At 41.5% G+C, this 23,684-nt stretch overlaps 1 protein-coding gene across 1 annotated transcript in view; it reads right to left on the bottom strand.

Annotated features, from left to right (window-relative positions):
* The window catches only part of stan (Protocadherin-like wing polarity protein stan), a 55,628-nt gene that overhangs the window by 26,135 nt on the left and 5,809 nt on the right, over positions 1–23,684 (bottom strand). The window contains exons 2-13 of the mRNA XM_084578693.1: positions 22,560–22,785; positions 16,879–17,078; positions 13,123–13,266; positions 11,746–11,920; positions 10,895–11,020; positions 9,789–9,960; positions 7,511–7,715; positions 6,100–6,209; positions 5,192–5,356; positions 2,276–2,430; positions 1,021–1,187; positions 391–537 (exon numbers count right to left, since the gene is read on the bottom strand). Coding sequence (XP_084434819.1) covers positions 391–537; positions 1,021–1,187; positions 2,276–2,430; positions 5,192–5,356; positions 6,100–6,209; positions 7,511–7,715; positions 9,789–9,960; positions 10,895–11,020; positions 11,746–11,920; positions 13,123–13,266; positions 16,879–17,078; positions 22,560–22,785 — 1,992 coding nt within the window. The remainder of the gene's footprint in view (positions 1–390; positions 538–1,020; positions 1,188–2,275; positions 2,431–5,191; positions 5,357–6,099; positions 6,210–7,510; positions 7,716–9,788; positions 9,961–10,894; positions 11,021–11,745; positions 11,921–13,122; positions 13,267–16,878; positions 17,079–22,559; positions 22,786–23,684) is intronic.

A 23,684-nucleotide genomic window follows, 5' to 3' on the forward strand; every position in this document is an offset into this window, starting at 1 on the left:
ACTACTCCTTTTTCCTCCATCTCAGAAACGCTATAATACTAGAAGGTTAACTTTGACGCACTCTCTTAGGCACAACAACTTCAGAAAAGGTGGCTCCAACATATAGAGCGAGCTTTGAACATTTAAGCTCACTATTACGATCCGTGTCTTATTTACTGTGGCAGAGTTATGCAAGTGCATCTAGTAGCTTACAAACTGCCTTGTTACAAACAAATTGTCTTGGGAAGCGATACAGGATCGAACATTATAGAGATATTGGTTATGAATCCATAAGTGAACGCAAAGCACTGGCACTTTAGTGAATTTCTGATCAAAGAGTGCAAAGAACAGACCTCACGAGTCCATCTCTAGCTAAGAACATGCGCCAATGCATCTCTGGTCTGAACGCACCTCATACTGGCCATAGTCCAGGCTGAGCCACACATCGCCCACCATCCACTTGACGGCCACATTGTGCCATCTGCCGTCGTTGACCCGAATGTCCTCCAAAGAGACACTCTCGCCATCAATGGTGTACTTGAGATGGCCGCCTTCCACCTGCATAACAAGTAAGCGAAAAACAGAGGGTCACGGCGAAAGAAAACACTGACACTGCATAGTGTGTGGGAAACTGAACCACAGAATTAAATCACAAGTCAAGGAGTGGTAAAGCCATCTCTTTCGATCTTCTGCCTAAATATATTAGCAACACTGACCTTTGACACCTTTTGTGAGACTAAACTGATACTGCAGCATGATCTAGCACTGGTAGTGGTACAAAACGAGCTTAATCGGAACATGATGGCACAATAAGAGTCTAAAGAGATGAGTAAGAGTGAAAGGAAGGTAGAAAGACAAGTAGAATTGCATGTAGAAAGAAAGAACAGAGGAGTAAAGGGAATATAAGAAAAAATTGGAAAAGAAAAGATGAAAAAGAGGAAAAAAACAAGAAAGAGAGAAAAGCAATAAGTATATTTTGACCTCACATATGTGACTGAGGTCTTTATTTATGTAGGTAGTCATTATGAAAAGTCTACATACGTGAAGCGACATTTCCGAGCTCTGCCCTACGTGGACATGGATGAGGAGTCCCACAGTTGCCCTTGTGCGGAATGTGAGCCCCAACGACCAGGGAAACTGAATCGGGCGTAACAGAGGGTTGAAGACCAGGAAGCCGTCGCCATCAAACCGGCGGACCGGTTCCACACCTGCGAGTAAGTGTCAGTTTTTATAATTAAGTCATAACAGCTGCAAAGGCCACGGAGTTTAAACCTGCAATGCAGAGAATATTGTTAAAGACACGATATAATCTCGATGATAAGGATCTCACGGGCTTGTGAAAATATTCGTAATTTTCCAAAATTCGCAGCATCCAAAACGAACGAAATCGGTCTGCAGGAGAGCAGGGAACACATCTGTACAAATCTGTTCATGGCTGAAGGTGCCCAGTATATTTGCAGTCATGCACCGCCACTGACTGCCCGAGGTGCACGTTACTCGAGATCAATTGGTGGCTTCATGCCACCAATGACTAGTCATGACATGCACCATACAAATGGCAATCGCGCATTAGAGCCAATATGCGGGCAGCACTTGAATAACCCAATGGAAAACCAGTGGGTCCCCAGAAGCACCAAGGATCGAGCACAGCACCTTCCAAACATGAGGCATGTGCTCTACCATAGGCCACCATTTCAGTAAAACAGCGGTAAAATAGTTAAGTCAGACAAAATGGGGCCAAGGTCATTATAGTAAGAGCGAAAAACTGGACCAATTGGTGTGGATTCGTACCCTAGCCATGTGAAAAATGGAGGCAAAGTGAAGGAGACACAGTGCGTATGCAGACTATCAACTGAATGTTATTCACACACAAAAAAAGGCAGCTACGTAGCCTTCACAGTCTGTAGAAAAGCCCATGAAATAGAAAAAGTAAAAAAAAAAAAGAAAAAAAAAAAAAAAGGGAGGAAAAAATATTTTCTTCATGCTTGAAGGGTGAAGGTACTATGAGATCACTTGTATGAAGGCTATAAAGCTACCTTTTCTGCAAATGAAACTCAGTTGATAGTCTGCGCATGTGTTGTACCTACTCGTTCACTTTCACTGCATACCTACACCCAGTCACAGGCGCATGTAGCTACAAAGGGTACACACTTGGATGGATGTCAACGAGTAACTACGGCTTGATTGCAAATCTACTTCAATTAGGAGGAATAGTCTGAATAACGAATAATGGCGTGGTAAGATAGACAAACATTTCCTGAGCAGGATGCAGTACTTGAATAAGAGATACACTCACCTTCACTGCAGTCTCGTCCTCCAAATCCCAGTGGACAGCTGCAGATGTACGTGTTCCATCCTTCGGAGCATGTTCCGCCATTCTGGCATGGTCTAGTGTGGCAGAACCCGCGCTTCTCGTGACAGCCGGCCGTTGTCGAGTTGTTGGCGACAAATCTGCAGTGCGCGCAAAACAAATGAACTTGGAGTACGGCAGACTTCTTTTGGTTGGATCTGGATGAGCCATGCTATATCAGCCTGAATTATCTGAAGTTCCACTTATAGAATCCAAATTGTAACAAATTAGACCATCACAAACTGTAGATACCTTGCTGTCATTGTCACCTGCATGCGCCTCCACCTGACTAATAGTCTTATTATGGCTACTAAAAACTTAAGCGGACTCTGACTGCAGTTTGGTCAGAACTATCCCAATGTACAGTCAGGAACAAAAGTTTGCGGGACGCAAGCTCAAGGAAAAATATTTATTTCTGTGCAGTTGGGCAAATGTGGAGAATGAAATTGCTGGATCATGAAGGGCCATGCTTGCCCCATTCAGAGAAAAAAATATCAGATGACAAAGTAGCGAGGCAACAAAGAAATAGATGATTTTCCACAAATCTGCAGCCCGCAAACTTTTGTCCCTGACTGTACAAAGTGAACACTCGCAAGGTCATAACCAGCTCTTCCATATAATTAGCCTGCTACACATAACCACATAACCAGCTGTTCATACTGGTTTGTTGGCACTGCTGTCAACATCATAGCTGCTCACAAGAACACAGAAAAATTAAACCTGTCATTGCACGAGCTAATTGGACGCCAGACTCAGAACACTGCTTTCAAGAAAGAGCACTTAGCAAATCAAGAATTGATGGAGGGGGGGCACTATAATAGGCAATGATATAATAGGGCAAAGCATGCACACGTTACAGACTGCTCAGAGAAGTGAGCAGCTTTACAAGTACGCAAGATTTTCACAGCAATGGTTGTTATGCTTGCAATGCTCTGACATCTAGTGTTGTTTGTCTGGACGAAACGGTGTTGTGATGTAAAGCTACGCGACCCATTCTTATTCATGTTCCACTTCAACAGGGTCATGGCCAAATTTAGAAGTTTCAAAGCATCTGTAAAGCATGCGACAAATTAAAGGGACCAGGAAGTGATACTTACTAAGGCAGAAAGCTGGCTAAATATGCGAAGTGAGATGCTGTTCTAATTGGTTGCAAGTGGTTGCGAGGAGCAATTATTAAAAATTATTTGAGAGTTATAGGGTCTAAGTTAGAGAGTAGAGTGAGTAGAGCTTTTAAGCTTAACTTGATTACTCACAATGACCAGAGCTACAGATCTGTCCCGATAGAATATGGACATATATATATATATATATATATATATCTTCACTGGGTCCCTTTAATAATAATATTAATCATATGAAAGAAAAATGACCAATACCCATTACTCGCCACATCTGACTATTAACGGGTCACATATGACCTAATGATCACCATTAAACCTTTTTACGTATAGCCCTCTAAACCCCCTTAAACACACATGATTCCTACAACCACCTTACACAATAACATTAGGACGCCCATTATCGCAAAATGTGTTTGGCATTACAATTGGTACATGCACCCGCCCAGAAGGTCAAGTTGGTTTGTGGCGTTTAACGTCTCAAAGCGACTCAGGCTATGAGAGACGTCGTAGTGGAGGACTCCGAAAATTTCGACCACCTGGGGTTCTTTAACGTGCACTGACATTGCACAGCACACGGGTGCCTTGCTTTTCGCCTCCATCGAAAAGCGGCTGCCGAGGCCGGGATTCGATCCCACATTCTTGGGAACAGTAGTTGAGCGCCTTAACTACTGTGCCACCCCGGCGGGGCCCAGAAGATGAAGTGCAGGTTGACGCATAAGCTACCATACAAATTGCAGTTCAGTTCAGTTCAGTCATTCAGTCGTGTCCGACTTTTCGTGACCCTATGAACCATGTCACGCCACGCTTTTCGGTCTCATACAAATCACATTTATTGTTTAATTTTTTTTAATGCCACGAGTCCTATCATAACTGTAATTTGCCTTTCACTAGTCCATTGCTCTTTCTGTTTTATTCTTTAATGGAGCACAAAAGTACAAAGTAAGGATTAACCAAAAGTGCTCTGAATTTTTGTTGGTTCTAGCTCTTGTTTCTTCCCATTTTGCACTTTTCAGAATAAGGACAACGTCCCAACTATTTCAGCTACATGCAGGTGCACAGAACAGTTTTTGAAACACTGAAATAACGAGAAATCTGAACTTCCTTACTGTCTACAGGTGAAGCCAGGCGTTGATCGACGGACTGTTTAGTGGCCACATGCATAGGATTTCCAGCAATTTAGCTTTTTTCTTTTTCTTTTTTTGGTCATTTATGTGCCTGAAAACTTCTGTGGCCACCAAACGTGGCTCTCAGCACAAACACTGCATTCCGAACATTTATTTCACTCCATTAGTGCCCTTGGCACAACTGGCAGTTCTCACAGTTTCCAGCTAAATAGCTATCTCACATTCAAACACTAATATGACATCAAAATTTTGAGTTCAGAACTGTCAGCTACCCTTTTTCTTTTCTCCACATCAAGCAACATGGACGTCTTTTGAAGGTTGTTTCTGATGTACATGATCATAAGAAGAAAGAAAGAGCTGAAATGCAAGCACAATGTATTCGACGTCTAATTGTGCAACAGAGGTTACTACTTTCAATAATTATAAGCATTATCATATCGCCAAAACACGGCAACACCAAGTTCAATTCGTATTTAAGAAAAATCACAGCGACTGACATCGCTTTGTACCTATTACTTAGCAAGTGCACAAAGCAAGGTTTTCAAGAAAGAATATATTTAAACAGAAGGGCAGGTCCGAAGGCCATTTTCAATTAAAAATAATCAAGCAAGTATTACTTGTTGAAATCAACAAGCTGGTGGTCGACATAGAGGTCACGGATGCAGCCAACGAAGTGCATCTGCGAGACTGGAAAATGTGTGGGGAGGTCTGGCAAGCCGCCAATCTGCAACGGCCCAGTCAGGTCCAGGAAGCGGTAGCAGGTCTGCATCACGTCAGCACACCTGTAAAATGCAGAGAATAAAAAGGCTTTTAATGTCGCATCTTCAACACTCAGGACCACGCTCAAAGATGATGCACGCAGCAACAAAAGCAAATTAAAAGCAGGCCATTTATGTTTAATTATTTCCAGGGCGACTAAAGATGTCGTCTACAGCATTGTTATACCAACACTTCCATACTACTTGCTACCATTGCCCTGGAACCTCAAGCACTGGAACAGCCACCACAATCAACCGATTCTGCTGTGTTTTTCTCCTCCTGTTCCCTCTCAGAGGTTTTTCACTCTCCTGCCTGACCGTCTAGCCTCCGCCATACCCTTGCAAGCCAAATTCCTTTCCTCCTTCGCATTTGGCGGGAGGCATGGTGTCTGTAGGAAGGCTTTAGGAAGGCTTTAGGAATGGCACAGCATGCAGAACAGTCTCGAAGCAGGGACTCCCCGTGCGCGACAACGGGTGAAAGGAAGCACTATTAGTGGTTTCCGCCCACCTTTCACCCACGAGTCAGAGAGATGGACCAGTAGATGCTTGGCTTTTGACGTCACTATCGAGGTTCGGTGGCCAGAGTTAGAAGGCAAGGAACCTGACTTTCGAAGGGGAACATGAGAGAGTTTTGATTTTTACTTTTGCAGCTTTTTGGCGCACACATCACTTTAACATCTTGCGGACTACCTCCGATGCCTCATCGAAGTGGGCCTTCAAGCACTGGCCACAAAAGGAGGGCTGCACGCCTCCGAGCACCAGCTTACCTGTCTTCGAGATAGTGTGTTGTACTGTTTGCACAGTTGTAGTTGCCCAGGCGGTTTTGGAAGCGGGTTGCCAGTACAGAATCGCAGCCATCTACAGACAGTGTCACAGTCTGCAAAACAAAAAATAGAGGAAAATGAAGCTGCAATTCAATAGTGTGAATGAAGGGTAGACATATGCATCTTTCTGCGACTTGAAAAGCACCGAAGCCCAAAAGAGCGTAAGACAGAAAACATTTTCTCGCCTGCTGAAATTTCTAGTCATTAGTCAACACTAGCTATTTAGATACTACTAAAATCTTGATTAGTTACAGACCAATATTTCTCAGCTAAAAAAGCCAGAAGAGCTCTGAAGCTATGATGCCTGAGCTTTGTTTCACAATGAACTTACCGTATTAACTTAAACCTAAGCCAACCTGAATTGTAAGCTAACGGTGGAAAATAGTGAAGTCAACAAAGAAAGAATATCCTCAAATACTGAGCACCAGAAATAAACACAGCCACAACTGAAATGTGCTTAAATGAATCAAGTTGAACCTGACTGACACTAGAAAAACACGAAGCTAACAAAAAGGATGTCCTCAAATACTGACCAGAATAAATAAATGAAGCCAAAACTAAAGTGGGCGCAGTGAACCATGTTGAAAATGGCTGAACGCTAATTTCAGAACATCCATTTGATACCATTAACTGATATTTCTCTACTATTTTCCACATCCCACAAGGAGGGGGTGGGGGGGCTGTCCTCAATGCCAATCAGATTCGCTACTTTAGCTTCAGCAGCAATGACTTTTTTTTTCATGGTCTTGAACGCACTGTTATTGTAGTTTCACAACTAGGCAGGTGCTGTTATGGTCTTCTATAATCTCGGTCTTGGCCAAAGTTTCCAGGTCACTGGTTTGCTACTGAGCTTACAGTCACAAAGAACTTTAAGAGAACTTCAAGCTTGAAGGCAGGCAGGAGTATGCTGACCCCAGTTACTAGTTGGAGCCATTGCATCGCAGAACAAAGCCTACTATCAGTACCAAAGCAAATCAATGGTGCACAGAAAGATGGCACAGCAGTGACATCAGAAAAGCCACACCTTCAAATTCAATATAAAAAGTTATTGCATTAGATACAAGTAAACACAGAAAATATTACAAGACAAGGTGTGGTCAGTAAGGCCATGGCATTTAGACTGCGCTTATCATTGAACAAATCAGTAAGAGTAGTTGCACGCCACCTTATACTAGTATCCTTCCACTCTGTCTTAATCAAACTCAACCACAGTGTTCTATGATGCCAACTCACCAAGTAGACCTGCTCATGGTACCTTTTCATGCTAGTACACAACAAAATGACAATGACAAGAATAAAGATTAGTCGAAGGCATTGAAAAAGAGTGAAGACAAAACGTAGGAAATAGGCTTACCCGGTTGTAGTAGCTGACCTCAACTTGGTGCCACTGGCCGTTGCTGACCTCAGTGGGCACAGCGACCGACACCTGACTCATGTTGACACCCGTCGAGAAGGAGAACACAACACTCCCCTGCACCACTTCTAGGGCCACAAAGTCATGCATGTCATTGTAGCGTCCATTGTAGAGCAGCAGTCCATCTCGTTTCTGAGTGGCAAAACTGCACCATGCAGTGGAAAGGGAAGGGAAAGAAAAGGAGTTCACGTCTGTGCACAGAAGCAGATATTTATTTAAGCAGAGCCCCCTCTCTTTATAGTAAATTCAGATATATCTAAATAAAGTGAAACTGCAGTCCCGGTTTGTTTGCCTTCTGTAATATATTTTTTGTTTACAGTAAAGATATTTTTAATAAAAACATTTATAGCAAAGTGCTTCTGGCCGCGGCTACATACTTTCCACGAAATGATATCGTGGCGCGCGTACAAATGGAATCGCGAGGCAATTAAAAAAAATAAATAAAATGGCACCTTTTTTTTTTTTTTCTAGATGGCTTTACCACTAAGCTCAACAGCTTTGAGGAGAAGCCAGCTGTGCGCAAGTCTCAGAGCCGTGAGGCAAAGCAAGCAGCGAGGAGAAAAATAAAATCAAAGATGGCTATGAACGTGGAAGGAAGGCGGCATGGTTCGTTGAGAAAGTAAGAGACTGAAAATGCAGCGAGGTGTAGTGAAGGTAAGAAACGGTTGAAATTTTGCAGCATACTGAACAGCACGAAGCACGAGGCAGCAGTTGCAAGGAGCGCAGGCATGGCATGTGTGGTTTTGCTGCATCTAACCGTGTTGCACGTATTTCTCAAATACTGTCTTTTAAATCATAGAAACAACAAAAGACAATGCCATGTTCATGCAAAGCTTTGGTTTCTACACAAAATCCAACTCGAAGCCAAGTTTTATTCATGTTAAATTAGTACTTCGAAAAGCATAAAATCTGATAAATAAAAAATCACACAATGATATGATAAGAGAAGGATACAAGGTATTTTGGAGTGTTTCTTTTAAATGGGCAAGGCATGTTTAGCCACTTAAATATGAGACATCATCTTCAAGGCCGTGTCATCACTGAAGTAAAAATCATCAGTAAAGAGTTTTGAGTGACTTTACTGTAGAGGAATCCTATTGAACATTTAATTTTTTGATCATGCAAATATGATAAAAGCAGGTGGCAAGTTCGAACAAGGATGACAGACAGTGATATTAACTTAGAAGAAAATTTAACAGGAGCAAGTAAAGGCTGGCTGGCAGGAAAAGGTGAGTGACCAGGCACAAATAAATTTGAGATGCAATAACTACTGGGAGCTGCATTGTAATATGCCACATTATTTACACGCAACAAAATACAGGTGTATGTTCACCAGCTGCTTAACGCATGTTGCTTTATATTCAGAATCAACATATGGAAATAGAGCGAATTTGTTCTTTCTTGCTGCTCCTCAGGACAGTTACAGGGACTCCCCCACCATCAGCTAACAGTAAAAGCATACAATTAGAGTAAAACTATCAATGTAATCAATGAGATCAAATCCAACTGCAGCTTTTTTGCTTCTGATTTCATGACTGACTGCCTTATAAATGTTTTTCTATTTATTTTTTTTTTATACTTTCACGAGGTTGCAAAATTTTTCTTTGTGCTAATTTGTAGTCGTGTTACGTAAGTGTAAATGTGATACTATTGTAATCATAGTGCCTTCTATTAAACATCGCCTCATATTAAAAGATTGTGCCACGCTAACCTGCATGTCACGCAATTAAACAGTTTATTTATTTTATTTGGGTACGACCAGAAATGTGTAGCTACCACATCTTTGCTTGAAAATACAAAAAATACCTAAGTAATTTTTTTTTTTTTATGGGACATAACAGACTGCACCGTAGAAGAAAACAAAGCCGTTTTGTTGATGTTTTGACATGATTTGACACAAACACTGGCTATAGAGACTCATACACCTAAATTTAAAACTTCAAGACATCCAAACGCTAGACTGGGCAGTGATTTGCTAACAGCAAGGTTTGCTCTAAGTTAATTTCTTGGCAAGATTAGGCACAGAAATAGTATGCAAAATGTTTTGTAAGGCAACGCCCAACAACTGACCGGACGGGTACTTTTCTGCTGTCAGGCGATGCCTGACACATAACCGGTGAGGGTTAAATAGAGAAGTATCTAATAAGAGTCAAGCTGGACTAAATCTCACGCGAGCTGCTGTAACATACACAACCAGTACAGGTTTGTGTGTACACACCTGAGGCGCAGGTGCATGCGATGGCGTTGCCGCAGTGATGGAAAGGTGACGTAGGAGCCACGGTTGAAGCTCCGTGCCCTCAGCTGGCACTCGCTGCTTGTCCACAGGGGGTCTTCTGTGCAGTTGGCGCAGTCTTGGCCACAGCTCTTCACTTTGATCTCACAGTTTGTCCCTGGTTGCATACATAGAAGTGAAAGAGGTAAATTTTTAACTGCCACAAACAAAAGGCTGCACAAAATTAACGGAAAAACAAGGCATAAGGCGTAGAAAAGTAAATCTACCGCCACCCTTCTTTAATGACTTTTCAGGCACAGTGGTTTGCTACACCTTTGCATTCCTATAAAATACACAGTGTATTAACGTAACATACTTGCTACATGTGTAATCACGTCATGATGGCTTGCATAAAAAATAACTAATACACAGAAAGATGAGATAACAGGACGAGTTCAGAGTATTTTGCATAAAGTTTTGTGACACTGTTCGCCTAACAACAACTTTTGCTAAAATGTGCTATTTTTTGATGACGATAAGGTAATGGCAACAACACTATGAGGCCATTTCGTATCACAATGTCTTGTGTATACTGCAGTCGAGGTAGTCTTTGCCTACATACTGAACAAAACATGTTGTGCTCCGGCTGCAGCAAACAGATTTACCTGATTCGAGATAAGAAATGATTCAAGGAAAAGAAACCATGCAATCATCATAACAAAAGTGCACGCACACACAAAAAAAGTTTAAATAGAGACTGCCAACCTTGAAATCACTAAATCTGTATTAATCATTTAAACTTTGAAGTGAGCATGACGACATAGAATAGATGCTGAGATAATATTCACTGATAGATGGTCTCAGAGATAAGAAAGTTTATTACGAATACTTTTCTGCGACGATCTAGGACCTTGTCTCTTGCATAGGACTGGACATCACTGGCAGCTGTTCCCACGTTCACAAGGATGACGTGGCATAGTCGCAAAAGTAAACAATCAAGCAGACATGTTCGAAAAATTTGCAAGGAGGTTCACTCGTCTTGACAAGTTCAGCAAGATGACAACTACATTAACAGTGAATGCAGCAGGCTTCAAAAATCAAATGTTTCCAACCTGTAAAGCCCTCTTGGCAGATGCAGGTGTATCCCGACTCCCGCCGAACACAGGTCCCGTTCTGGCCGCAAGGATTTGAATAACACAGGTTTATCTCAATGTCGCAGTCATACTTCCTTTTCATACCTGGAATGCAATGGAGAAGCCATCATTTCATGTGCACCGCATAAATATGCCACTAGTTATAATGGACAGATGGTTTACTACACTGAGGAACCCAGAATGCATCATTAGTAAACAGAATTTCAGTAACAAGTAATGAAAATAACAGACCATAACTGGCACATTCAGAACCATGAATAAAACTGAGAAAAAAGCTCAATATAAAAAAAATGTTTCTTATATACTGTTACCACATAAAGGTAGCACCCCAAGTCAATGAAGCCAAAATTAAAAATAATTACCACAGTAAAAAAAAAGTAACAGTAATAAAGCTGGTAACAAATCAAGGTGAAATAGTGCAGTCTGGATTTGTGCAATTCAGTACAAAAACAAACAAATAAATAAAGAGATTAAATTCTTCCTATACTGCTCGCCACCATCACTTGCCTTGACATAATTTTAGCCAATTAGTATTATTTTTTCTTTCTGCCTTGCCAAAAAATGTGTTGAATGGCATTTTAGTTACATTCAACTTCAATCAAACAAGTTCCTGTTACTATCAGTAAGCTCATTTACTTGCTTTACAATACAGTGATATCTGTGGCAGCCCACATTTTTTGTTTTAAACATATTACCTTAGTTTCGGAAAGGGGGGGTGGGGGCAAAATAAAGAAAACTTGTTTTTACCATTTTATACTTATCTAAATGTGAAACAAAGTAAAACTACATGGCCGTTAAAGGACACATACCCGTAAAGCCAACTGGGCAGCGGCAAGCAAATGTGTTGACGGGGTAGATGGGTCGGAAAAGAACTGTGTCTGACGCAACGAACGAGGACGCGTTTCCAAACTTGAGCACCGACAGGCATTCCTCAAAATTTATGCAGGGTTCACGGACACACAGGTTGTCATCAAAGGGCAGTACCTGTAGCAACAAAAGGCATGTAGCACATTTACCAACAAAAAGCAAAACAATGTCATGCTAACAATCCACATGCTATTAAACTTTTTCCCAACCAAATGCTTTGTTTTAATGGCCTTTTGGTACTTAATGCAAACCCACAACTTGGTTTGGATGCTGGGATTTATAGCGTAACTCGTAAGTGTAACTTATAAGTGCCTCTAGTATGTCAAAACTTAGTTTCCAAACTTTGCATTCACATTCCATAAGGGCCTGAATTTAAAAGACCTTAGGTTAGGTAGAAGAATTGCTGAGAGCATGTAAAATTGCTCAGATGTTTGCAAAGAAATTTATAAGCAACTAGAATGTATACAGTATTTAAAACTACATTCACTTCTTGTACAGAAGCAATCTTTACCTGAAGCTTGCATGAGGTAGAATATGTTTGCAAACAAGCTTCCGTGTACGCCTGCTCATTATGCATCTACCATGACATGACAATGGTTATACTTATAAATACATGTGCATTACTTGGTTGTAGACATGGTAAAACATTTTTTTTCAGCTACTTACAATTCTCTTCTCTCTTAGCGAGGAGAAACTGGTTGCGAGATCGATTGACTGATATTATATATGACATCTCATGAGTCGCCGCCATTTTTAACTTATTTACTCTCAAGACCAAGGCATTACAGAGAGGAGTAATTTAAAAAAACATCAATTAAAACAAGAAGAGTCACAGTGAGATAAATTTTATATTAATATCAATGCAGTGCATTATACCATACTAGCAGTGGTCGTTTTGAAGGCACTGGTATCAGTGTCAGGCAGTGCTGCTAAGCCTGGTGGTAAATCCATTGAAAAAAAAAATCTGCCTTACGATCCTAGGTAGCGTGCTTGCAGCGACGTCATTTCGTGAGAAGTAGTCGCCGTGACCAGACACACTTTATGATAACCAATTTTTACTAAAAATTTCTTTACTGCAAAGGGGGGATAGTGTGCAGTTTTCTATGTAAGATGAACTGGGACTTCAGTTTTACTTTACTATATTTGAGTTTACTATAGTGGGGTTCTACTGTAGCACTCATTGCCTAAAGCAAAATACATTTACACAAGATGGAAAAGAATGGCAATCTGATTTGCAAAGAGCAGCTAACTCATGCCTTTGCACTCGAATCCAAGACAGCAAGAGAAAAAGACAAGAGGAACGACAACAGGAAACTTACATGCACATTAGTGAGTTTGGCGAGTATGGCTCTGTTTAGGTAGACTCTCTCCTGCAGGTACTGCGGTCGAAAAAATTCATCCTCGCTGCCTTTCAGCGCTGAGAAGCTGATGTTGAGAACTGTGCTGTCGACATCGGTGTCATCCTGTAATTAAAAGTAAAAAAATTAAAGATAGGCACTTTGCACTTCAATAGAGAAACAAATGAATGACACAACAAATGTGTCTGGTCTATAGCTTAACAAACATTCGGGAAAAGAAGTGCCCCATGATCAAACACAAGAAATTTTTAATGCTTTACGCCATCTTCTAGAAGAACAATTGACAGGTGAACAGGCAAGCATACAGCTACAATGAAAGAATTAGTACAGTATTTTTTCACTATTTGCACAATGTTTCCCATTCGAATAATCGGACTTCAAACCCTCTTCTCAAACCAAAACAGTTACTGCACCAGCTCAGCTAACCAAGAAAGCTGGCAGCTATGGCGATGTAAGGCAAAAAGACTATATTATGGGGGAGTGATACTGCTCAATGCATTCAACGCATTTTTAACAATAAGTGAATCGACTTCAGTTCCATTGTATGACCAAGATTAGTATTGCAAAAGGATCCTAAACAGTTTCCAGTATCTCACAGTTCAAAAAGTATTAAGGTGGCAAAAGCTACAACCTTTATCAACATACAAGCAACATAGTTTTTATTGCGAAAGCAATAAAAACACTAGGGTGGCTCTGGAGTACCTCAGGGAAGTGTCCTGGGCCCTGTTTTATTCCTAATTTACATTAATGACATTGTTGCCTCAGTTGACATCACATCTGTTCAGTTCAGTTCAGTCGTTAAGTCGTGTCCGACTCTTCGTGACCCTATGGACCATGTCACGCCATGCTTTTCGGTCTCTCACTATCTTCCTAACATCACATTTCATCTGCAGTGCCTCGAGGATGCCATCTAACCATTGTGTTCGCGGCCTACCCCTTCTCCGACGACCCTCAACCCTTCGTAACATCAAATATTTCTCCAGCAACTCCTCTCTTCTCATCAGATGACCAAAGTAGCTGAGCTTTACTTTAAATTTGACCCTCCAAGGAGCAGTCAGGGTTTATGGTCGACAATATCGACTGATTTGATCTTCTGGCAGTCCAAGGAACTCTCAAGAGTCTTCGCCAGCACCACAATTCAAACGCGTCAATTCTTCGGTAGTCAGCCTTTTTCACAGTCCAACTCTCGCATCCACACATCACAACTGGAAAGACCATAGCACGAGTTATACGGATTTTGGTTGGCAGACTAATGTCTCTGTTCTTTACTAGGCGGTCAAGGCTAACCATTGCTCTCTTTCCCAGAAGCAGGCGTCTCCTAATTTCATGGCTGCAGTCTCCTTCGGAGGTAATCTTGGAGCCCAAGAAGAGAAAATCTGTCACAGCTTCCACTTCTTGTCCATTGATGCTCCAGGACTTGATAGGGCAAGACGCCATGATCTTTGTCTTTTTAATGTTCAGTTTAAGCCCAAAGTTCTCACTCTCTTCTTGCACGCGCATCAGAAGTCTCTTGAGTTCCACTTCACTTTCTGCCATTAAAGTGGTATCATCCGCATATCTGTTAGTATTAGGTTATTCGCAGATGACTGTGTTCTATTCAAAACTATTTGTTGCATAGATGACCAAATTACTATGAACAATAACCTTAATGCTGTACACCAGTGGTGTAGCCTTTGGTCTATGGAATTAAACAGAGAAAAATCTGTTCTTCCTTCGCATAACTAACAAAAAAAACTCCGTTTCAGTTTTTGTATGAAATCAACCAATATCCAATAGTTCAGGTGGATGAGTGTAAATATCTAGGCATCACAATAACTAACAACTTGAACTGGACCAGCCACATCAACAAAACCTGTGCATCAGCCTTCAGGAAACTAGGTTTTCGTCCTTCTAAATCAAGGTCAGCCCCTGCCCATGTTAAGCTGCTAGCATACAATACGCTTATCAGTATGCTTGTGTGGTGTGGGACCTGTACTTGAAAAAAGACTTAACTAAAGTAGAAAAGGTACAGAGAAAAGCAGTTCGTTTTATATTCGATGCATATGGCAGATTAGATTTGCCATAGTCTCTAATGGTTGATAACAACATTTTGACATTAGAAACCAGAAGAATGATTTCAAGACTGCGGTTTCTGTATCAGCTTTGCAATCATCAACTTGATATCAATGCACAATTGTTCATTCATCCACGCGTGGGTCGTCCAACCCGACACTCCCATCATCACAACCTAGAATCAATCTTTGCCCGTACTAACAGATTCAAGAACTCTTTTTTTCCGCGTACTGTCTCCCAGTGAATGCACTTCCAAAAGATGTTTTCTCCGTTAATAATGTAGCAGTTTTTGAAGAAGGTGTACGAAAAGCCCTGGTTTGATTTTTTGCTTCACTATTTGCTGATTCACTTTTTTTTTCATCATGTGTTTGCACTGTACCCTGTTCGTTTTATATTTTTTGCTTGCCAATGGTGGCACTGAAATGCATTTTCTTGTGGCCTGTATTGCCCTCCTGCTTGGTCTGTATTGACTGCAGTATGTTCTAAATAAAAAAAAAAATAAAAAGCTACTCTAGGTTTTGAGCCTTCAGCATGGCGCGGCCATACCCACGTGACACTGTGATGTCACACCCCATGTGATACAAGGGTGAGAGCTGGGCTACCAACTCAAGCGGTCGGCGTAGCGTGGCCGCACTCACGTGAGGCTGTGACGTCACACCCAACGTGACACTAGGGTGAGAGCTGGACTACCAACTCAAGAGGTTGGCGTAGCGCGGTCGCAGCGCGTGACGTCACACCCCACATGACACAAAAGCGGTCAGCATGGCGCACTAGAGGTACAGCTGGTGCTCATGTGAAATGTGACATCAGACACGTTCAAACGGCTTGGTTAAAGCGGGGCTTTATATGTGGTTTGGCGAGAGCTGCCAACTTGGCTCTCGTTTCACATGGGACGGTTATGTCAGAATCAGCCTGCTAGGACCCTGGCATTCACGTTACCCTTATAGGCCACTAAGGCACGTTCATATGGCTTGGTTAAAGTGGGGCTTTATATGTGGGATGAGGAAGAAGAAAAAGAGAAGAAGAAGAATGCTCAATCACCCGCAGCTATACTTTCGCTCAATATTTGGTTCAGCAGCGTTGAACCCTCGTAATTTTTTGTATATTTATGACTGTCAAAGGAAGCAGGGTCATATGCATGTGTGTATTGGAAGCAAATTCATCAAGTTAAGGTACGACTTTTTTGAAGCTGTTTAGTGAAATTGAAAAAATGAAAAGCATTTTGTTTTTGACGACATTAGATCAAAAGGGCAGGAATGCCCGCTGGGGTGGCGCAGTGGTTAAGGCGCTCAAGTACTGTTCTCAAGGGTGCGGGATCGAATCCCGGCCTCGGCGGCCGCTTTTTGATGGAGGCGAAAGCAAGGCGCCCATGTCCTGTGCGATTTCAGTGCACGTTAAAGAACCCCAGGTGGTCGAAATTTCCGGAGTCCTCCACTACGGCGTCTCTCATAGCCCGAGTTGCTTTGGGACGTTAAACCCCACAAAACAAAACAAAAAGGCAGGAATGAATATGAAGCATAATTAATTTTGTAGGTTCATGTATCACAGCATTTTCTGGCTGCCTACTGCATGTGGTCCATGAACATCACACTGAAGGGCAACGGCAAATGAAATGATGCAGTGAAACACAATTATGGTGACAATCGAAAAAGGCATAGGCTTTACCTGGACACTGAATATGAAGACACTTTCCTTCGCACATGGTACAATGGCTGCAAGACCGCTGACAAATTGGTCGTAAAGTGGTGACAGGAACTGTTCTTTGGTGATGCCTCCCAGGCGCACGGTGACACTGTTGAACAACATTGCCTCCGATACAAGCCTCACCGAGAGGTGGCACATGGCCGAAACCTCGTTGATTCCATCTGCGCGCAAAGCGGAGGAAAGTTGCAGAAAGCGCGCACCCATAACTCGCAAACAAATTCGTTTGCCTAAGAGAATATGCATTCCTGTCAGTTTCGTCCACATCACTCATCTGAACAAAGTGCGGGTCATTCTCATTTCTGATAACTGCAGCAAATCTGAGCAGCATGACATCACATGTTGATACTGCAATGACATCATTTTGTTCTCACGAATAAGCAACTCAAATGCTCAAACTTTTTCATATGCTGTTTGAAAATGTGTAGCAACTTGTGCACGTTATCCAGAAACTTTCAATTGCTTAGTTCGTCTATATTATAATACATAAGTGCATCAATGAAATGCATAATGTAAAGCCAAAGATGCGAAAAAAAAAAAATTTATGCCATTCTTGGCTTTCTGAAAGCTTACTCATTTTTCAAAACTGCACGAATAAAACAAGGACAGAGCGAGAAACACAGGGACACACACAAGTGCAGGAATTCTAATTTATATTCGAAAGGATTATGGCAGTCTTTTTATACCCTCTGCAGCCACCAGCAACAAAAACTAAACCATCCAAAACATTCAAAACTCGGGCGCGTTATCTGTTTAGAATGTCCCATTCAGTCCGCGATAAAGGACATGTGCCTGACCAGCCGGCAAATAACTCTGAAACTGCAAAAATTTAAACTCATCAAGACAAAGATCGCATGCCACGTGCCTTGCCCACCTCAAACCAAACACGTCGAGAAGCTTAGATGAGACAGCAAACACAAAAGAGGGCTGACAAACAGGAAAACATAAGAAAAGCATAAAACCCAACAGGAACATGGTAAAAGGCAATGATGAGATTACTAAAAAAGGAGTTAAAATAATGCGAAACCCAACAAAAACGCGGTTAAAGACGAAGATGAGACCACTAAAATTGGAGCTAAAATAATGCAAAACCCACCAGAACCACAAACAAAAATACCACTAAAAGCGGAGCTACAACCCCCCCCCCCCCCCGCCTCCCCCCCAGGAGCGCAGTAAAGGAAGAAGAGACAAAAAAAAAAAAAAAAAATGGAATTAAAAAAACGAAGGAAACAGCAACAGGAAACGAGAGTTAAGGTGAGATCTAAAAGAGTGAAGCATAACAACAACAACAGAACCAAGATAAACTAAACATGACGGTACGCATTGCTTCCTTCTAGAAATTCAATTTCTTTATCTGAAAGAAGAATGGATGGCATGCTCACACGTCGATCTGCGCTCTTAGCAATTAAAAAGGCCTCAATTATTTCTCTTTCTGTCTTGCCTCCCGCTTTTGCAAGGAAATCAGCTTCTTTTTAATTGCACAACAATCGCGTTTTTTGCACTTCAAGCAGCAAATGGCCAGATTGCGTCCTGAATTGCTTGACAAATTGCGCTCATGTTCACTCGCCCTTTCATTGAAGCAACGCCCAGTTTGGCCGATGTACAGCCTCGTCCACTTCTAGCTAGAACACGGTCACTGCTTTTAAAGCAACATTGCATCCGACCCGGCCACGCAGTAATCTAAAGTGGCTGGCCATGTGAAGCAGCACATCCGTGTCTCTGTGTGCTTGCATCGCTTTGCATCGATATCTGCCTGCGTCAGATACAATGTTGCTTTAAAAGCAGTGACCGTGTTCTAGCTAGAAGTGGACGACCCTGTACATCTGACCACATGATACCGGTACTTTATATACAACTTTGGTAGTGCATTCTGTGTACATGGTGCTGTGGCTTAACCTGCATTCTCGTTGCCGATCTTCACTGTTTATCATAGCACACACTTCAAACAATTTGCATGGCGCCGAAAACAAAAGTTGGACGCCATATTTGCCTGCGATTTTCTTCAGATCATGTGACACACGATGTATGTACGGCATGACACATACTGGTTTTCGTTCCTCATTCCTCCTTTCGGGGTTCCCGCTTTTAATTCTGTGTAGCAGGCCTTCGCAAATGCTAGTAACTGATTGCCGTGGATAGCCTGCCACATACAGTCTCTCTATCTGCATTTTAAGGCTATATTCCAAATTGTGCAAGCATGGTTTATCAAGTGAAGAACGGCAAGTCAGGTGAATAATCGCCTCCTTTGCCAACTTCGAATGAGCAGTGTCATACAGTAGAAACTGCTTTTTCAAACATGGATTGTAGGACCAACGTGAACTCGTAAAAGTGCAAGAAACTGAATTTGACTGTCTTTAGGCAATTCATGCATGAAGTTCAGCCCTGTCCTTTCAGATTTGAAAACATTAAGAATGTTGCTAACGGATTCGGGGAGGCTAGACGTGGAAGGAAGGCTGGTAAGGCGCCTGTCCTTTATAGCGGATTGAATGGGACATTCTAAACAGATAACGTGCACGAGTTTTGAATGTTTTGGATGTTTTGGTTTGTGTTGCTGGTGGTTGCAGAGGGTATAAAAAGACTGCCGTAATCTTTTTGAATAAAAGTTGCAAGTTCTGCACTTGTGCGTGTTCCTGTGTTTCTCGCTCTGTCCTTGCTTTATTTGCGCAGTTTTGAAAGATGAGTGATTTACACCAACTAGCCCACCAGAAGACACTTCTGAAAGTTTGTTCTTGCAAAAGCAGGAACAAATTTTCCCTGAAAAAGCAAGGAGAGCGATAGCTTCCACAGCAGAACTTTTCTTTTGCCTTGAGATTGACTTCTCAAACTGTCAAAGAAATCCTAGACCTTTGGCTCGTTAGATATAGATTACTATAAAGTGAAGATGGCATCAAGCAAATGTTTTCATAGCGTCTATAATACAGAAACGAAAAAATTGCAAACATTGTCTCATAGTACATGAGAGGTTTCCTTTCTGAAGAGAAACCAAATACATCAATAGCCAGTTGGCACGTGCAACAAGTTGAATACCATGAAAGCCATAAAACCAGGTTGCGAACAAGCTAGGGGAGCATATGATTTTGAGGATGGAATCAGTATTTTTGTAGCAGTAACTCAGTATAGCATAACTGATCAGCAAATACTCTGTTGGTCTGCAATGGCTTTCAATTTTTTTTAGCTGGCAGGTGATAAAGTGTTCAGAGAAAGCACTAAGATGAAGTATTAGTTGAAAAGCATTTATTTTATTGACTACACCATTTCTATACGCAGTGACCTTGAAGCACAAAAACTGCAAATGTTTCTTGGTACCGTGTTGACAAGAATTCTTAAAAAAAAACCAAAAACAAAAAGCAGACAACAAGAGCATGCGTCCATTACAAGATAAAGGCCTCTTTGAACATGCACCACCCACCACTAGATTCTCTATTCCAGTGTCTTCTCTTAAGCATTGGCTGTAACATCTACATTCTTTCTTTTCTTTTTTTTGGAATCTCCTCTGTTACTTTGACAGATCACCGGTTATCTGTCTGCCGCATTTAAGTGTTGCAGTCAGGCCCATTGCCTCTGCTTGGTTTACAACAGAATGGTGTTAATTCAGGTTTGATGAGGCATTATTTTCCTTTTCGTAACACACTGTACTGTTCCCGATATGATTTAAAGCCTTTCTTTATCCCCCATGTTTCGGCGCTATAGATGAAAATGGGCAAGTAGAACCGTCTCCATTTCGTAAACATAATCTTCTATATTCTTAAGTTCAATGTGCCCTCAAAATGTAATCTAACCTTATTCTCCTCATAATTTCGTTTTCACATTTCATATTTGCAATCACTAATCAGCTTAGGTACTACAGCACTCCTCAGCTGCCTTCAGTAGTGCAAATTGTTCCCTCGACAGATTAGCAAACATCATTTTTTAACATATCACATTTGCCTTAATGTGCATCTTAGAGAACTAGCTGTGCTGTACAGACACAGGCAAAAAGAAAACGACGAGACAAAGCACCTAAATTAACATAAAGAAATTGCTTATTAGTTGCAGCGAGGCAGAAAACTGATCAAGTTGGTAACGGCTAAGCCCATATAAGATTTATTTATTTATTTATTTAAATACCCTAAAAACCCAAGTGGGCATTACATAGGGGGGGAGGGGGAGCAGCATAAAAACAGCACAATACATATTCTTTACGCGTATTAATTAACAAAATGCACTTAAGAATTATACATAACATACAGATCGAAGTACACAGCACTACATTCACTAGTGGATACATAGGTGTTCAGGGAACAGCACGTGACGCTTAAGAAGACAATAGTGGAAACAATACTACGGTGATTACAGACAACCAAGGTGCCCTGAAAGTTTTATTTGAAATTGTGATAAAGTAGTTTCAGTAGCTATATCACTCGGTATTGAGTTCCAGTTTTCTATAGATAACAGTAAGGGTGAAGTTTGGTATTTTATCGTTCTTGCGAATATTGCCTGTACTTTGCAGAGATGATCAGTTCGGGATGAAATATGATGGGCGGGAGCGATGCGATTAGTTGCAAATGGGCAGTCACCATAATATAAAGAATGAAAGAACGATAAACGAGAGAACTTGCGTCGAGTGACAAGGTCGGGAATATTGAGAGATTGTTTAAGATTAGACACACTGTGATACGTTGAGTATGAGGAAAGGATGAACCTGGCAGCTTTATTTTGAACAGACTCAAGACGGTTAATTAATGACACACTACTTGGATTCCATATTATGGAGGCATACTCTAGAGCTGACCTTATAAGAGTAGTGTACGCGTGAAGTTTTGTCTCGGAGTTGGCAAGGTGTAAACAACGTTTAATGAGTCCCAGTTTTCGAAATGCTTTATTCATGATATAATCTATATAGGCGCTCCAGCATAAATCAGAACTGAAAAAAACACCAAGGTACTTGAAGCAATCTGTTCTTTCAACTAAACTGCCATTAATCGTGTAAACATTAGAAGGCGTATTATTGTGCGTGGAAAAGGTCATTAGCTTGTTTTTCTTTTTTTTATATTAATTTCCATCTGCCACATGTGACACTACTCATTTAGATGCATTAAGTCAGTCTGTAGGATAACTGCGTCAGTGGGGTCAGCTATCTTTCCATAAATTACACAATCATCAGCAAAGAGTCGTACGCTAGATGATATATTAAATGCTATGTCATTAATATAAATTAAAAATAGCAGAGGCCCTAAAACTGATCCCTGTGGAACTCCGGATATGACGCGTGAACTGTTAGACGAATACTCTTTAATTTTGACCCATTGGGAGCGATTCGATCCATAGGGTGATGTCACGATGCAGCTGAAGGTTATTAACTATTTTCATTAATCTTTTATGGGAAACGCGTTGAAAAGCTTTTGAAAAATCTATAAGTATGGCGTCAGTATATATTAATTCGTGTCCCGATTCATGAAGATCTGTTACAAGCTCGACTAATTGTGTCTGACAAGATTTCTTTTGCCTAAAGCCATGCTGGTTGTTGAATGTATACCTACAGTGTACCTTACTGTGTTCATGAAAAACATGAAGCAATTCCTGAATAACTTTAAACAAACCCCAATACTGCCTGCACAAAGCGCACAACAGAGTTCAGCACTTCAGAATTGTGATTGTCATCTCACCAAACACGCTGACTTCCATGTCGGCGTTGATGTGGACGTTAGAGTTGAGGCTTGGGCTTAGCCGGATGTCCCCGGATGTTTCATTGAGCATTAAAAGGTTTGCGTTATTGCCAGAGACAAATCGATAGCGCAGCTGATCGGCCACATCGGCATCCCAAGCAGGCACACGTCCAATTGGGCCCACTGGGAAGTGGTGCTGGTAGTTGTTGAACACAATGCTAAAATCCTGCACATAACAAAGAGGAATAACGCAGTTAGCCTTTTTTCCCACAAAGGACACAAAGCAAACAAAAAATTGCTTGATACTGAAAAGATGCAGTGTTCTGAACATTGCAAACCAAAACAGTTTAAGGCAGTTGCAAAATAAATTTCAATTTCAATCCTTTGTTGTTGAAAATCTTGCCTCTAAACGCTTTGTGAAAACCAAGTTTGGCTTGCTTTGCTGAGATTTTTGCATGAAACTGTGACAAAGCTATTACCTGCAGTCGCTGACAAATGCCGAATCTATAAATGATGCAAGGCACTAGTTCATGCGCTGTAAGGATTGACAAAGCCATCAAAAATAAGCTATAAATACACCAAGTTAAATGAGCATTTTGCAGATCACCATCACCCGTTGTAACCAGTCTGACTACATCCACTGCAGGGCAAAGGCCCCTCCTATACCCCTCTAATTAACCTGACCCTGTGCCATCTGCAGCCATCCTATTCCCGCAAAGTCCCTAATCTAATTCGCCCATGTAATTTACTGCCGCCCCCTGTTGCATTTGCTTTTCCTTGGAATCCAGTCTGTTAGCCTTAACAACCAATGGTTATCTGGCCTTCGCATTACACACCTTGCCCATGTCCATTTCTTATTTGTGATTCTGAACAGGACATCATTCACCGGAGTTCATTCTTGGAATCACTGTGCTTGCTTTTTGCTGGGGCAGTGTACTGCCAGCGACTAGTGTAAAAATATTAACATTATCTTGTAGATATCATCACTTGGTGGTAGTAACGAGGGCAGAACTGTTAGTTTAGGCAGGAATTCAAATTGGCCAAGAAAGTTGGGTTGAGCAGATGGTAGCGCCATGCTTTGCCCTTTCATTGCGGCAAACATACTAGCTGCCTGGAGCATCTAAG

This window comes from Amblyomma maculatum, chromosome 9, assembly GCF_055883805.1.
Source record: "Amblyomma maculatum isolate TAMU_Amacu chromosome 9, ASM5588380v1, whole genome shotgun sequence".
Classification (NCBI taxonomy): domain Eukaryota; kingdom Metazoa; phylum Arthropoda; class Arachnida; order Ixodida; family Ixodidae; genus Amblyomma; species Amblyomma maculatum.